The following is a 17,539-nucleotide window of genomic DNA, read 5'->3' on the forward strand; positions in this document are numbered from 1 at the left end:
TGACTTTTCAAGTTAGAGACATACAAAATAGTAACATTTATTGTATGGAGTTGTTGCCTACACAAGCTGGCTGAGATGGACTCACTCATTCACTCACTCACTCTGTTTTTGTTGTCCAAACCCTCTGCCCTTATCACTGTAGAGAATGAATAATGTATCAATTACAATAGAATAGAATAGTATAGAATAGAATAGAATAAACATTATTTGTCATTATAGTATAATGAACCTAGTCTGGCATTTCTGCAATAATAAAAGCCACAATAAAAACAGATGAATGATTTAAAAAATGTCTAAAAAATGAGAACCTATAGCAGCAGAGTGACAGGATAGTGTGGACCTTGTGCAAAATTTATTAATAGGCTATAAGAATAATTCCACTCTTTGACTAACTACAATAAATATCAGTGGGGTGTCTCAGCAAAGTTTTTACATTATTTTAAACCTAAAGTTAGAATGAACAGGGATTATTATTATTATTATTATTATTATTATTATTATTATTATTATTATTATTATTGTTATTGTTGTTGTTGTTGTTTTATTTTATTTTTCCTCCAGGCAGAACTTTTTCTCGGGTATTCATTTATTTTTGTTTTTATCGGGTTTGTTTTTGGAGGAAGATTTTGTGCGTCGGACTCGGCTGTCGCTACATTCTTCAGGATTCAAACTGCTGGTGAGTGTTTAATTCATTCAAACTAACTGTTACAGCAGATAATCACAAATATGAAAGACTGATGTCTTTTACGATGTCTGAGTGTTAGAAATGAAAATGTCAGGTGTGTGATTTTGAGGTGCTAGCTAACGTTAGCGGTGCCTGAGGCTAATGCGCTGTAGCAACTTCCGCAGTGGTTTGTTTGGGTTGTTTTATTTATATGTTGGATTGTTTTATGCCATTCTATTCTGTTTTATCGATATTAAGCTTTGTTGTCTTTTCATTTGCGGTTTTTGCGTAAAACCTTGTGAATGTTCATGACTTATCATCTTAGGGTTTGGAGCTAATGCTAAGATAGCAAAGTTACGTCACTTCACAGCACGATATGCTAAACAGCTGACAGGAAAACAAAGTGCAAACGTTCAAAAATTATTTTTAAAAACTAATTAGAATTAAAATAGAATAATTTTTTTATTTGAGGAAACAGACTTTCCTTCATTCTTCTGAATTAGGTCAGAGGTCTGGTATCTGTCTAAAGTGGTTTAGGAGTGTTTTAGGAGAGGTGATGGTCTAGTGGTTAAATGTTGAGCTTGAGACCAGAGGATCCTCGGTTCAAATCCCAGCCTGACCGGAAAATCACTAAGGTCCCCTGGGCAAGATCCCCTAGTTGCTCCCGGTGTGTCCTTGTATGGCAACACCCTCACATCGGGGTGAATGTGAGGCATTAGTGTGTAAAGCGTTTTGAGCGTCTGATGCAGATGGAAAAGCACTATATAAATGTAGTCCATTTTAGTACAATTAAAACAAATTTAGAACACCCCCAAACCAGGTGAAAGACAGCAAATGTCTATATAAAGTGTTTTATAATAATCTGGGCCAGAGAACAGTACACCCAGCTTTCCTCAGTTTAGCCAGATTTTAAAATGACAGTTTAGATGAGCTGTTTGAAATCAGTACATATCAATACACTGGCTTCTGTGAAGGAATTTTAACCCTGCTAAAATGAGTAGTTTATAGTAAACTGAAGATGCTCTGTTGAGCTCGTATAACCTGTCCATTTTTTCCATGTTTTCTGACATTTTAAATACTAAACTGTTGTTAATCCTGTGTATGCAGCTACCAGTTGTCTCTCTGACTTTTTAATTGCCAATGTTTTTAAAGTTTTTTTGTATTTATTTATAGTCATACTACATGATAAGATGACTTAAGTCCAGTGTTAGATGATAATGTTTTGTCTTAAGGAAGTAGTGTCATTACACAGACGTGTTAAAATTAGTATAAGAACATGTGATTATATGAGTCTTACTGATTATGGGGTTAGCAGTCCCTCTGCTTTGTATATGCTTCCCATCCGATCTCAGAAGCTCAACAAAGTAGGTCATGATTAGTATTTCGATGGGAAACAACCTCTTAGTGTCTCCAGGTCTGAATTAAGTGTGGATTAAAACAGTGCTTTCTGGAGGAAATGGAGGATCTTCGTGTGGAACCGAAAGCATGTGACGGCATCAGTTTGCTGCATGAAAATGCATATTTCTTCAGTGATCTGGGCATTTTCTAAAATGTGCAATCAACCATTCGTGGGTTGCAACTTAACCACCAATTGAGCTACAACAACCAGAGATAAGATTGTGTGCTCTCACTGTGAAATACCATATAAGCCGCAGGTTTTTATTAGTTTGAAAGGTCATGTGACTTATGCTGCAGTGGGACTTGTATACAGATAAGTCACGCGTTAATAATAATAATAATAATAATAATTAATAATAATAATAATAATAGCTATTTATATTGGGCTTTCCCTGGAATCAACACACTAAACATAATAAACCCCAGTAATAAATGTACACAACAGCAATGTGCACTCACACTCACTCACTCATCTTCAACCGCTTAGTCCAGTTAAGGGTCGCGGGGGGCTGGAGCCTATCCCAGCAGTCATAGAGCACGAGGCGGGGTTCACCCAGGACAGGACGCCAGTCTGTCACAGGGCCACAAACAGTCGCACCCACTCGCACACCTACAGACAATTTAAAGATTCCAATCCACCTAAGCTGCATGTCTTTGGATGTGGAAGGAAACCGGAGCACCCAGAGGAAACATGGGGAGAACATGCAAACTCCACACAGAAAGGCCACAGGCGAATTGAACCCATGACCTTCTCGCTGACAGGCAACAGTGCTAACCACTAAGCCACCATGCTGCCCACAGCAATGTGCAAAAATCCCATATTAAAGAGCTAATGGAAAAATTCAAATATACTGATGGTTTTATTGTAGTGTTTCCATCTGTGTGGACCACAATCTGTGTTCATGTGCATGCATCAAATAACATCAAATATGTTGTCTGTAGCATTTTTATTTGTCCATCTTATTTATTTTCATTTATTTTTGGTATTTAAAAGTCCTTATGTTGAGTAACGGCACAATCTGTTGTGTGCACATGTGTTACACTGAGTTTCTGTTTGTTGTTAAACCCTCCTGCTATGTTACAAAGTCAGTTCCATATGCAGAAAAAAGGTTCAGTGTGACTTATACGCTGGAAAATATGGTAATTGATACTTCTAAGATTTTCTTCTGTTTGCTAAATTTTCACTTGTTCTCTTTCATCCCCAGCAGGTGGAGGGATGAGTCTCTCCACTGTGATTGGCACTGATGTGCCAGACATAGCTAACGGGATTGTGACGCCCCTGTCTTTGGAAAATGGACCTCATGTCCCGGTCGGTGTAAAGCTAGGGCACAGCAGAGTCTGCTGCGATGTGGAGGCTTCAGGTGACGCATCCTTTGGACAGACAGAAGAGAAAAGGGACATGGAAAGCAGAGTTTACATGGGGGAAGTCCAGCTGGACACAGAGACTGATATTAATGACAGAACATCCAGTTTATCATTACACACTCTTCATGTGACAAACACAGGAGATTCAAAATCCAAAGGCATGGACTCACCTGTTGAGCCTCCTGACACTGCTCTGCCATGGGACTCTGTGCATCACACACCCCCTAAATACTCATCTCAGGGAGGAGACTTGTCCACAGCAGGTAGACAGCAAGCAGAAAAGCAGACTGTGGATGGTGGCACTGACAAACAAGAGGAGGGAGAAAAGGAGAAACAGGACGAGGAGGATGATGAGAAGAACGAGATGAAGTGGAGGACCCAGCATGCTGGAGAGAGGACGGAGGCTGAGGTGAGTCTACTGGATTGTATTTCTGTCCATTTCAGCATTAAACGCCAACATTAGACAGAATAATGATTTAAAATTTGGATAAATCAGGGGGCAGCTAAATGTTGCTGAGCTTTCAGAACATCTAAACTTCAGTTAAGAATGTTGTATGAATGAGTCAAAGTGTTGCCCTGATGGATGGGATCAGGGTGGCAAAGGATCCAAACAGACTTTCTTTTTCTTCTCCGTGCTTTCATTTTTAGTCGTCACAACAGTACTCTTCTTCAGCTCCTGGTCCAAGCACCCCTTCATCTTCGTCTCCTCCACCTCCTCTTCTTCCTTCAGATGATGCCCCCTGTCCTCCACATGTCATGGCCCAGGTCTGGGTCCGTAACGTCCGGGGGATGCAGGACAGCAAAAGCCTGGATGAAATCAGCCAAGCATGTGGTGGTACATTAAATTTTCAGCTTTCACTTTGACCTCAAAGGTTATTTATATCAGGTGAATAGAAATCCACTGGTCCGAGGACACAGACCAGTAACGTTTAACCTATGTCTAGCTGATATTTTTCCCTGCTAGACCAGTGCCTAGTTAAAAATCTTGTCGGTCTAATGATTAAGTGTTGGACAAGACTGATGATTATTTTCAATCTTGCGCCTTAAATAACTGAGCCGCTGTTTGCACATTACAGTGGCTCGTGCTGTGCCACTCAGTCAAACCACTGACTTCATGAGTGACACTCAGTCAACAAAGGAGAATCGTGTGAAAGTATGCAGTATCCACACGCTACTTTTAGCTTAAATAGAACATCTTTAACAGGAGCAATGCATAGAAAGAGTAGCACAGCAGAGCTGGTCCAGACAGACTCGGCGAGAGTTACCATAGCAACACTGCATATACGAGATATATGGCACACAAAAAGTTAACTTAGATCAATTGTATTATGCTGCAAAATCTGAATGGGATGTGAACCTTTAACATAATTTACCTCAACAATCATAAAATCATCATACTAAGCTGAGAAGCAATAGATATAATTGTTGCCCAAAAATCTGTGATATTATAGCGCTTACACAGCTATTTGGGCTGCATAAGACGAGCACAAGGCCAGTATTACAGGGCGAAATATAAGTTTCACAGTACGTTCACATAAAAGCAGAGGATCATGTAAGCAAATGTTTATTACTTTACATATATTCAACACAAAATGAAATGTTCTATCGTGCTATAGATTTAAAAATTGATTGAATATATGCGCATGATGTGATGATTAATGTTATGCTGATGCTTGCCGTTGGAGGCTCTCACCTTCCAGGACCAGGAGGACCAGTAACAAAATTTAACAAAATTGGTGCTACTAGTCCTGACCAGTAGGCTCAAACAATATTTCCCTAACTCTGTGTGTGCATTAATTCACAGTGTTATTGAACTAATGTTGACATTTTTTTGCAACAGGTGGTTTAGGGGCTCGAGGAGGGGCCAGGGGTGGCCAGTCAGAGGGCCGACGGGCCACGATCTCTTCAGCTCTGGAGCTGGAAGGAACAGTCAGCCACGACGGAGATCTGACCAACTTCATCACCAAGAACCTGGAGCAGAAAATCAAGATGAGCTCAAAACCCAGTCTGGACTGTAGTGACTGTGAGTTTGGACTTGAAACTGTTTGGAGAAAATTTTACTTAAAAATAAAAAAAAAAATCACTTATGGTTGTGTTGTTAAAACATTGCGTTGAAGGTTTTTGGGACTGATTCATTTGGGAGTCAATAATGATTCTGACACATACACAGCATGTATTATTATTGTCTAACACACAGGCCATCTTCTGTGGAGTAACTGGATTTTGGAAGTGCATTGACAACATGCTAATCTGGTTTAGTATTGTTATTTTTCAGTCCTTACTGGTGGTCAGCTAACAGCAGCACAGTCCTTTAACAACTTCATGCAAACAACCTTCTCTTAGCATCAGTTGAACATAGCATCAGAGCTTTCAGTGGGAGGTGCAGATGTTTGAGTCTGACTTCTGCTTGAGAGATTTTCTTTATACTCCTATTGATGTAGCAGAAGTTGGACACTGCTCTCACACCCTCACTCATGGTGTACATTATGCACTGCAGATAACTGTTACACACCAGACACCTGTGCTGCTGAAGTTAGTGTCGTGGAAAAACATATAAATATTTGTGATTCTTTAATGTGGTCCATGTTGTGGTTTTGTCATAACAGATGGTGGCTTGTTAAGTTGGCCATCATGCAGTGCCAATGCACCAATCAGGGCTGCTACTTTGTTGCCTGTGGACCACATTTGGCCTGGCCTCCTTTTGTCTGGAGCAGAGTGGCCGGACTTAAACTTTGAAGAAAAGTGGGGATCCCAGGGTGCAAATTTATAGCGTATTTCCAGACATAAACCGCTACTTTTCATACGCTTGAATACTGCGGCTTAAACAATGAATGCAGCTAATTATGGATTTTTTACGGGTTTTCCTTGTAATTGACTCATGAAGCCCCTTTCACACTGGCAACACAGCGCTTCTGTACACATCCAAAAACTGAGTGCTGCATCCAGAGGAATCAGCTGAGAACTTGATCACACAGCCCACAGCGCCTGTGTGTGTTCAGAACAGGGAATCGAACCTCAGAAATCGAAACTCAGAAATCTCTCTCTCTCTCTCTGTCTCTGTCTCTGTGTGTGTGTCTGATCAAACCTGAATAAGCGCTGTGACTTTAAAATAAAAGCCTCATTGCTGCATGTTAGTGCGATCATCAGACGCCCTGATCGATCAGGTCTGATCAAATCAGCTGACCTGATCTGAGCAACTGGAGCTTTAAAAGTTTGCTTCATTCACAGCAGCCTTCACCCACAACCAGACTCAGCAGCATCTGTACGCAATGACAATGATCCACCAAGACAAAAAAATATTAATAATAATAAAAAAAAAAAAAATGTTAAATGGCTGTTTCTGACGTGCACCACACCGTGCAGTAGAGAACAGAGCACACTTCCACAGAGGCAGAAAATAGCAGCTTTGGCTACATACGTGCCAATAATGCAACTGTAAACCCTCATGATACAGTCCACTGTTTCCAAGTGCAAGATGTGTTCTGCACAGCCGGCAGGAGGGGAACTGGTTTTAAATAGCGGCAAGGACTTCACGCGACTGTGTGCACACATTAAAAAGCGAACACACGCAGCTGCAAGCAGATCTAAGAACACGGAAAAAGGGCTGAGTATGTGCGCATTTCAGGCGTATTTAATGAAACACAACGGTGCAATATGCAGCTCTACGAATACGCCAGTGTGAAAGGGGCTTAAGTCAAAATACGTCTATTAATGCTGTTCATTGATTGGCTGAAAGCCGCGGTCTTCATGCGGTGTAAATCAATCAATCAATCAATTTTTTTTATATAGCGCCAAATCACAACAAACAGTTGCCCCAAGGCGCTTTATATTGTAAGGCAAGGCCATACAATAATTATGTAAAACCCCAACGGTCAAAACGACCCTCTGTGAGCAAGCACTTGGCTACAGTGGGAAGGAAAAACTCCCTTTCAACAGGAAGAAACCTCCAGCAGAACCAGGCTCAGGGAGGGGCAGTCTTCTGCTGGGACTGGTTGGGGCTGAGGGAGAGAACCGGGAAAAAGACATGCTGTGGAGGGGAGCAGAGATCGATCACTAATGATTAAATGCAGAGTGGTGCATACAGAGCAAAAAGAGAAAGAAACAGTGCATCATGGGAACCCCCCAGCAGTCTACGTCTATAGCAGCCTAACTAAGGGATGGTTCAGGGTCACCTGATCCAGCCCTAACTATAAGCTTTAGCAAAAAGGAAAGTTTTAAGCCTAATCTTAAAAGTAGAGAGGGTATCTGTCTCCCTGATCTGAATTGGGAGCTGGTTCCACAGGAGAGGAGCCTGAAAGCTGAAGGCTCTGCCTCCCATTCTACTCTTACAAACCCTAGGAACTACAAGTAAGCCTGCAGTCTGAGAGCGAAGCGCTCTATTGGGGTGATATGGTACTACGAGGTCCCTAAGATAAGATGGGACCTGATTATTCAAAACCTTATAAGTAAGAAGAAGAATTTTAAATTCTATTCTAGAATTAACAGGAAGCCAATGAAGAGAGGCCAATATGGGTGAGATATGCTCTCTCCTTCTAGTCCCCGTCAGTACTCTAGCTGCAGCATTTTGAATTAACTGAAGGCTTTTTAGGGAACTTTTAGGACAACCTGATAATAATGAATTACAATAGTCCAGCCTAGAGGAAATAAATGCATGAATTAGTTTTTCAGCATCACTCTGAGACAAGACCTTTCTGATTTAGAGATATTGCGTAAATGCAAAAAAGCAGTCCTACATATTTGTTTAATATGCGCTTTGAATGACATATCCTGATCAAAAATGACTCCAAGATTCTCACAGTATTACTAGAGGTCAGGGGTAATGCCATCCAGAGTAAGGATCTGGTTAGACACCATGTTTCTAAGATTTGTGGGGCCAAGTACAATAACTTCAGATTTATCTGAGTTTAAAAGCAGGAAATTAGAGGTCATCCATGTCTTTATGTCTGTAAGACAATCCTGCAGTTTAACTAATTGGTGTGTGTCCTCTGGCTTCATGGATAGATAAAGCTGGTATCATCTGCGTAACAATGAAAATTTAAGCAATACCGTCTAATAATACTGCCTAAGGGAAGCATGTATAAATTGAATAAAATTGGTCCTAGCACCGAACCTGTGGAACTCCATAATTAACTTTAGTCTGTGAAGACGATTCCCCATTTACATGAACAAATTGTAATCTATTAGACAAATATGATTCAAACCACCGCAGCGCAGTGCCTTTAATACCTATGGCATGCTCTAATCTCTGTAATAAAATTTATGGTCAACAGTATCAAAAGCAGCACTGAGGTCTACAGAACAAGCACAGAGATGAGTCCACTGTCCGATGGCCATAAGAAGATCATTTGTAACCTTCGCTAATGCTGTTTCTGTACTATGATGAATTCTAAAACCTGACTGAAACTCTTCAAATAGACATTCCTCTGCAGATGATCAGTTAGCTGTTTACAACTACCCTTTCAAGAATTTTTGAGAGAAAAGGAAGGTTGGAGATTGGCCTATAATTAGCTAAGATAGCTGGTTCAAGTGATGGCTTTTTAAGTAATGGTTTAATTACTGCCACCTTAAAAGCCTGTGGTACATAGCCACCTAACAAAGATAGATTGATCATATTTAAGATCGAAGCATTAAATAATGGTAGGGCTTCCTTGAGCAGCCTGGTAGGAATGGGGTCTAATAAACATGTTGATGGTTTGGATGAAGTAACTAATGAAAATAACTCAGACAGAACAATCTGAGAGAGAGTCTAACCAAATACCGGCATCACTGAAAGCAGCCAAAGATAACGATACGTCTTTGGGATGGTTATGAGTAATTTTTTCTCTAATAGTTAAAATTTTGTTAGCAAAGAAAGTCATGAAGTCATTACTAGTTAAGTTAATGGAATACTCAGCTCAATAGAGCTCTGACTCTTTGTCAGCCTGGCTACAGTGCTGAAAAGAAACCTGGGGTTGTTCTTATTTTCTTCAATTAGTGATGAGTAGAAAGATGTCCTAGCTTTACGGAGGGCTTTTTTATAGAGCAACAGACTCTTTTCCAGGCTAAGTGAAGATCTTCTAAATTAGTGAGACGCCATTTCCTCTCCAACTTACGGGTTATCTGCTTTAAGCTACGAGTTTGTGAGTTATACCACGGAGCAGACACTTCTGATTTAAAGCTCTCTTTTTCAGAGGAGCTACAGCATCCAAAGTTGTCTTCAATGAGGATGTAAAACTATTGACGAGATACTCTATCTCCCTTACAGAGTTTAGGTAGCTACTCTGCACTGTGTTGGTATATGGCATTAGAGAACATAAAGAAGGAATCATATCCTTAAACCTAGTTACAGCGCTTTCTGAAAGACTTCTAGTGTAATGAAACTTATTCCCCACTGCTGGGTAGTCCATCAGAGTAATGTAAATGTTATTAAGAAATGATCAGACAGAAGGGAGTTTTCAGGGAATACTGTTAAGTCTTCTATTTCCATACCATAAGTCAGAACAAGATCTAGATTAAATGCAGTGTTGAGGCTGTCATTCTCAGCATCTGTGTGGATGTTAAAATCGCCCACTATAATTATCTTATCTGAGCTAAGCACTAAGTCAGACAAAAGGTCTGAAAATTCACAGAGAAACTCACAGTAACGACCAGGTGGACGATAGATAATAACAAATAAAACTGGTTTTTGGGACTTCCAATTTGGATGGACAAGACTAAGAGACAAGCTTTCAAATGAATTAAAGCTCTGTCCTGGGTTTTGATTAATTAATAAGCTGGAATGGAAGATTGCTGCTAATCCTCCGCCCCGGCCCGGCTACGAGCATTCTGACAGTTAGTGTGACTCGGGGGTGTTGACTCATTTAAACTAACATATTCATCCTGCTGTAACCAGGTTTCTGTTAGGCAGAATAAATCAATATGTTGATCAATTATTATATCATTACCAACAGGGACTTAGAAGAGAGAGACCTAATGTTTAATAGACCACATTTAACTGTTTTAGTCTGTGGTGCAGTTGAAGGTGCTATATTATTTTTCTTTTTGAATTTTTATGCTTAAATAGATTTTTGCTGGTTATTGGTGGTCTGGGAGCAGGTACCGTCTCTACGGGGATGGGGTAATGAGGGGATGGCAGGGGGAGAGAAGCTGCAGAGAGGTGTGTAAGACTACAACTCTGCTTCCTGGTCCCAACCCTGGATAGTCACGGTTTGGAAGATTTAAGAAAATTGGCCAGATTTCTAGAAATGAGAGCTTGCTCCATCCAAAGTGGGATGAATGCCGTCTCTCCTAACAAGACCAGGGTTTTCCCCAGAAGCTTTGCCAATTATCTATGAAGCCCACCTCATTTTTTGGACACCACTCAGACAGCCAGCAATTCAAGGAGAACATGCGGCTAAACATGTCACTCCCGGTCTGATTGGGGAGGGGCCCAGAGAAAACTACAGCGTCCGACATTGTTTTTGCAAAGTTACACACGGATTTAATGTTAATTTTAGTGACCTCCGATTGGCGTAACCGGGGTGTCATTACTGCCGACGTGAATTACAATCTTACCAAATTTACGCTTAGCCTTAGCCGCAGTTTCAATTCCTTCAATGTCGCCGCTCTGGCCCCCGAAGACAATTGCTATGGTTGCTGGTGTCGCTAACTTCACATTCTCAAACAGAGTCGCCAATAACCAGAGTTTGATCCTCGGCGGGTGGTCGTTGAGTGGGGAAAAACGGTTAGAGATGTGAACGGGTTGGCGGTGTACACGGGGCTTCTGTTTAGGGCTACGCTTCCTCCTCACAGTCACCCAGTCGGCTGCTTCCCGGCTGCTCGGGATCTGCCAGGGGTAACTAACGGCGGCTAAGCTACCTTGGTCCGCACCGACTACAGGGGCCTGGCTAGCTGTAGAATTTCCACGGTGCGGAGCCGAGTCTCCAATTCGCCCCAGCCTGGCCTCCAAAGCTACGAATAAGCTACACTTATTACAAGTACCGTTACTGCTAAAGGAGGCCGAGGAATAACTAAACATTTCACACCCAGAGCAGAAAAGTGCGGGAGAGACAGGAGAAGCCGCCATGCTAAATCGGCTAAGAGCTAGTAGCTACGCTAACCTAGCGGATTCCTAAAAACACGCAAAGTGAATAATGTGTAAATAATTTAGAGGTGATTCAGCAGAAGGAGTGCTTTAGTTAAGGCACGTAAAGATTACACTGGGAAACAAATCGTAATCTAGATAACTAGATCAATCTAACTGCGCAGATTAAACAGCTAACAGATACAGAAAAACACCGCTGTGCTCCGGAACAGGAAGTGATACAATACCGCAGTGAGAGCCAACCACCAGAGATGAGCAAGGCAACGCATCAACCACCATCAAATTCACACACGGAGTAAATATAAAGTCTTACCTGTTCGTTTCAGTGCGATTCATCATCACATCCTGAAGAAAAATTATCCACATAAAGCCTCCTGATTTTGGGAAACAACTTCTGAAAATACTGGCTGAAGAAAAGTCCCTCTGTGACACCGGCACTTTGTGCCACAGTTGCTCCGTCAGATCACGGTTTCTGCGCCGGAGATCCATCCATCAGGTGGCTGAGTTGCAGCCCCTAGTGTGGCTGTCCGGGCCAATGTGAGACCGGCTCGGTCTGCTACAGGTGTAATCTGTTGGTTGGGTGTCTGTGGTGCTGTCAGCAGAGCCTCACCCCCACAGGTCACTGTTTGCGCCACAAGTTGAAAGAGTCACATCGCACCTCATTCATTAATGTTTCAGTTACCACAGCCATCAGGCAATTCTGTCTGCACGTGATAATAATTTCAATTCAGTTTATTTCATTTATATAGCACCAAATCACAACAAGGTTGCCACAAGGCGCTTCACACAAGTAAGGTCTAAGTCTAACCTTACAAACCCCTAGAGCAAGCACACAGGTGAGGAAGTGTTGTAAGGAAGGAAAGAAAAGGAAAGGAAAAAGGAAAAAAGTTCCTCTGATGATATTGAGGAAGAAACCTGAAGCAGACCAGATTAAAAGGGGTGACCCTCTGCTTGGGTCATTCTACCAACACAATTGACAGTACAAATATAAAGGAAATTTTGGGAGTTCATGCTGGTGCACAGGACAGGAGGCCTGCAGAAGAAGGCACCCACTCCCATCTCTGGAAGGAGCCACATCTCAAACAGAGAGACAAAAACAATCGGGTAGCAGAAAGACAACAAATACAGTATAATTTGTCAGCATTAAGCAACAAGAAAAACAGAAGAAACACTAAGGTGATCGCCGGCCACTATATGATACTATCCCAAGATCCACAAAGAAAATGAATAAAATAATGTTAAAATTACTCAGGTTTGCCTCCGTGTGGAGCGGAGACACCGCGTGTCACTGTGTGTGCGCTCGATGCCGTGCTCCTCAATAATTGTGTGTTCCACCTTTGGAAAAAAGCATTTTCGGTACATATTTGTGTTACCGGTATGTATTTAATTAAAAGTTAAAAACAATGTTTCTGTGTAACATTCTGTGTAAGTATCTCATGTGACAATGTGGACACCTGCAGCTTATAGACAAGTGCGGCCTGTATATGTGCAATTTTTGTGGGTGCGGCTTATATTCAGGTGAGCTTGGTAGTCCAGAAATTACAGTACATGAGGTTTTCTTTATACCTAAATATATTGTTTTCACTCAGTGCAGTTGGCGATGTGGAGGTTAGTGGTTTTATAATCACTTCATTCTGTTAATTAAAGCGTTCGTTTGTATGAATATAATCAGTTGTATTTGTGAGATAAGGACAGGTTAAGGTGGGGTTGCTGCTGGGTGTCTCCAGATTGTTGCTCTCTTCTGTCTGTCTCTACGGGATATGATCCATATGATGTCTGGTGTTCTTTTCCCAGCGGACTGCTCGGGTCCCATCTACCGGAGCCAGGGGTTGTCCCGGAGACCAGCAGATATCCCACCCATTGATCCTGCTGTCTTGGTGGACCTTCAGAGACACACCCAGGAAGTGGCGCACAGCGTGGAGATGATGATGCGAAGCCTCAACGGAACCATCCAGAACGTGAGTTCTTTGATTTGGTTGTGGACTAAATGAAACTGTGAGTCAGTCAGTTCTTTGAGCCAAACCCGAGTCACACTGCTCAGTCACGTGTCTCTCAAACCGCCTGTGACACTTCCACCTTCCACATGGCTTTGTTTTGTTCGTGTAATCGGTTGGTGTCTCACGGCACTGTCTGTCTGCACAGATGACGGCTCTCAGTGTCGGTTACATCCAGACCTACAGGGACTCTGTGGACAGCCTGGGAGAGTCTGTGGACATGAGCATAAAGGTGACTGTGTGTGTGTGTTGAGATCTGGACATGGTTTTCTAGATGTCACCACTTTCAAATGTCGTGCTGCAGCTGTTTAAGAATTCATGTTGGATTTATTCTAACTAGGCAGTAGTACCTGTGGGGTGAAGGTGGTATAGAAGCCATGGCAGATAAGCAGGGTAAATAAATATCTCATGATTTGGGACGTGGTCACCTGGTTTAGGATGAAGCTTCTGAAATATGACCCAATGATGTTGACCTTTGACTGGTTTTATGGGAGGAGTTCCACAGTCTGTGTGTGTGTGTAGCAAGTTTGGTCCAAATTGGGCTGAAGAAGAAATTACTTGACCTTTGACCTCATTAATGTTGACCTTTGCAAAAATGGAAAGGGCAACTGTACTTCAGCTACATACCAAGAGCGGTAAATAATCAGACAAAAGACCTGAGAGGAGCGCATGAACAAACGGACTTTGCTCATAGCAGACACTTTTTTCTTTTGTTTTTATTGCGCTTCTAAGGTTCCTTATTTTTTTTTTTTATGTTGTTCTTCCTCTGTGTGTGTGTGTGTGTGTGTGTGTGTGCGCACGCTGCTGTAGGGGATGTACACGCTGATGGCTCGCTGCGAGGAGTTGGATCGCTCCATGCAGCCCATACACACACTGGCTGCACAGATCCGTGAAATCAAACGCACCCTGGACGTTTTGGAGGCTATCTGCAAGTAGCGCCACCTGCCCGCTGACACTTTACAGCCAAACATCAAGCACACGTGCTCAGCAGGAGGTAGCCCCGCCCTCCCACAGGTAGCTTACTCACACACTGCAGCCAAGATTAAACAACCCGCTGGAATCCCGGAGCCGTTGCTGCTGAGCATGCTGGATGTTTGCCCTTCATGACCCGTTTCCAAGTTCATCAGTCAACTGCTAACGTTTGAAGATGATCCTATTTTTGAGACTTTTTCCCCCCTAAAATAAACTTGTGGTGGAAAAAAATAAATCTCCCAAATTAACATTTTTAGTGACTCTTGAAGTGCACATGTATGAATAAATTACCGCTTCAGACTGTTACCGTCCAGCCCGCTTCCTTCAGATTGCACTAATCTTTCCTTACCACCCGAGGGCGCCCTTGCTCTCTTTATTGTTTGCCTCTGAAGGGGCCTGTATGAACTGCTGTGTGATTTTTGCACCAAAACAGGAAGTCTGTTTTTTAACCTTATGCAACAAAGATCAGATTTGTTCACTGCAGACAAAATGTGGGAAGTCCTGTGTCTTTTATCTTATTTCCTTTCAAAGTGTTATTTATTTGTGTTTGTCAACATGCACACGTTCTCAACAATACTGCTTCACTGTAAACTGGGGAATCGCCAAAATAACCACTTTTTTAAGTCTGCTAATTTGTTCAAAAGCACTTTGTGCAGCTGTTTAAGAATTCAACAGTTTCCATCTCATGAATTAAGCTCTAAGGTGCCATTTAAACAAGCACACAGAGTTTGCATCAGGTCTGAGTGAGATCAGTAATTACAGGAAGCTGAGGGCATGCAGTGCTGTGCAAAAGTTTTATTCACCACAGATCTCCCCCCCCCCCCCCCTTCTTTTAGACAAGGGATTAGCGAAGTAAACTTTATTTTTGTAGCCTTGCAGAGAGGAGAGTTTTTTTCTTCTGGGATTTTCTGCACCTGTTGTACTGTCGGTGTGCAGCTCATCATGGTAAGGTCATAGTTGTAAGGCTAATTCAATGGGACAGGCATTGAGCTACCAAAATGTCGACCTGGGTTCGATTATCTGTCTCTGTCCTTTGATAAGACACTTGACCTGCCTGGTCTTAGTCCACCCAGCTGTAATTGGTCCACCCTGTCTCCACTGTGCATACATCACTTTGGACCACGGCACCTTGTCTGTCTCTTCACCCAAAGTGATGAAATGGATTAATGGGATTATTAACCATCAGATGACAAGGTAAAACCCCTTAAATCATTCAGAAGTCAGTTTTAAGCAGAAACCAGGCCATTTTAGGCAGAAACAAGGTGATAATCGGTGACGCTTTGAAATGACGCATGCACAGTGAAGACAGGGTGGACCGATTTTTAGGGGGGACCATTCGGTCTGCGACACAGGCCTTGGCTGGGGAAGTAACCTGCGTCGGAGTGGTGTCCCCATCAAGGAGGATGTGCAGACACTCATCAGCTTCACTCTTTGGTATCTGGGGATAAGCTCTGCCCCAATGTGCCTCAGGGCCTGTTTGGGACTTTCTTTTTTCATGAACTTGGCTCAGCCTAATGTAACCTAATTAACGCATTTTTTTCTACAATAAGTAAATGTGATTGCAGACAAGCTCATATTCAAGCCAACTTCATGCCGCAAGATTGCTCTTTAGTTTTACAGTGGTTTATATTCTCTCACATAGAGCTCATTTTTTGTGATGAAAAAAAATTTGGTCATGTGACATGGCTAATGAATACAGTGACCTTCTCCATGATCTGTAATTGGGTTTTGACATAAATTTGAGTTTATGAATTCATAAAGTTGAATTTATCACAAAATATTTTCAAAATCACTGATTGGTATCAGAATTAAATTCACTCTGAAATTCTGAGATGCTGGTTTGTCCAGTCACATAACAAACACGTCTTTTTTACACAGTGACCATTTAACAGGATTAATTAGGAAGATGTGACAGTGAGTGTTGTGCTTTTCAACAAGTTGATATATAGTTAACAAAAGAACATCTTTCTTTTTCAGGTTTAAAAAAACACTTGATTTCTTTGTAAATGCCAACAACCCCATGCATGATCCCACAAATAAAGATAATGATTAATGCATATTGAGTTCATCAGATAAAATATCCAAAGTAATTTCAGAAACTCCATCAGTTTCACTAAAAACAAATTATTCAGTTTTTAAAAATGTACAGTGCAAAAATCTTATTAGCCTTTTGCTCTTAGCACTTTGAATGGACTCTGGATTGGAATCGAGAACCAGTTTTAAATTTTTTGATCCACTGGAATCATATGTCTGACATGTTATTGATGCCGTCATGTTTTTCTGACAGTTCATCTTTTGGAAGTAAAATTGTGCGTTGTGGTGTCACGTCTGATGTCACAATGTCAAAATCTGCACCTACCAAGGAGGAACATGGCTGCACTGATGCTGCTCCATTTGTCCAGACAGAAAACTGATCAGAAATCAATAAAGAGTTGGGCCAAATCACTAATGTTATTGATAGCAATAAAATCTCATCCATTTGAATCCTAATCTAGATAGCTTTTTTTTTTTTAAAACCACTGCCATGTGCTTTGTGTGTATAAAACTTTTGCAAACTGCTGTGTCCAGGATCATGGTTTGACAAAACCTGATGCACTTAAACAGCAGATTTAAATATTTGAAAAACATCATGTGCTTCTCGATCAGCATCAGATTTTTGGGCAGATACGTAGCTAACAGTTTAAAATTGAATTCACTTGAATTCACTTCGCTTAATTTTATGTTTAATTATCTTAAAAGTCTTCATTTTTAAATCACATATTGCATTTAGTAATGATCTCGTCTAAAAGGCTTGTCAGCGTTTTGTAGCTGTGGGCTAAAGTTGTAGCTAATCTTGGTTATTTTTGTAATTTGTTAAAAACATTTGCCGTTTGACCATTTTTAAAAATCCTGTAAGTGAAATGATCAGGTACGGTTTACTTACACTTGTCTGCATTTTAAGATGGAATGAAATGTTACAGAGCAGGAATAGGAGTCCATCTTGTCTGCAGTTTGTACTCTGAATGCGCATGTGAAAATCTCCTGTGTGTTGCGTTGGTGTTCAGTTCTTTCTTCATGGTGGAAATAACGTTACACTTTGCTTCA

At 41.5% G+C, this 17,539-nt stretch overlaps 1 protein-coding gene across 2 annotated transcripts; it reads left to right on the top strand.

Annotated features, from left to right (window-relative positions):
• The first annotated feature begins 606 nt into the window (after window positions 1–606).
• Window positions 607–15,699, top strand: borcs6 (BLOC-1 related complex subunit 6). Of its 2 annotated transcripts, XM_034171747.1 has the most exons (8): window positions 607–676; window positions 3,268–3,836; window positions 4,076–4,262; window positions 5,268–5,450; window positions 13,284–13,447; window positions 13,632–13,715; window positions 14,294–14,415; window positions 14,478–15,699. In XM_034171747.1, exons 2-8 carry the CDS (start codon window positions 3,279–3,281, stop codon window positions 14,479–14,481), a joined length of 1,302 nt encoding a protein of 433 aa, XP_034027638.1. In that variant the 5' UTR covers window positions 607–676; window positions 3,268–3,278; the 3' UTR covers window positions 14,482–15,699. The 2 variants fall into 2 exon arrangements, with proteins under 2 accessions (XP_034027638.1, XP_034027637.1); XM_034171746.1 differs by having other exon boundaries at window positions 14,294–15,697.
• Window positions 15,700–17,539: the final 1,840 nt, after the last annotated feature.

The sequence above is a fragment of the Thalassophryne amazonica genome, chromosome 6, assembly GCF_902500255.1.
Source record: "Thalassophryne amazonica chromosome 6, fThaAma1.1, whole genome shotgun sequence".
Taxonomy (NCBI): Eukaryota; Metazoa; Chordata; class Actinopteri; order Batrachoidiformes; family Batrachoididae; genus Thalassophryne; species Thalassophryne amazonica.

Bases quoted from the DNA above. Each gene is read 5' to 3' on its own strand.
- borcs6 (XM_034171747.1), top strand. From the start codon at position 3,279: ATGAGTCTCTCCACTGTGATTGGCACTGATGTGCCAGACATAGCTAAC. The intron at 3,837-4,075 runs GTGAGTCTACTG...TTTCATTTTTAG, and splicing joins GAGAGAGGACGGAGGCTGAG to TCGTCACAACAGTACTCTTC. The intron at 13,716-14,293 runs GTGACTGTGTGT...ACGCTGCTGTAG, and splicing joins CTGTGGACATGAGCATAAAG to GGGATGTACACGCTGATGGC.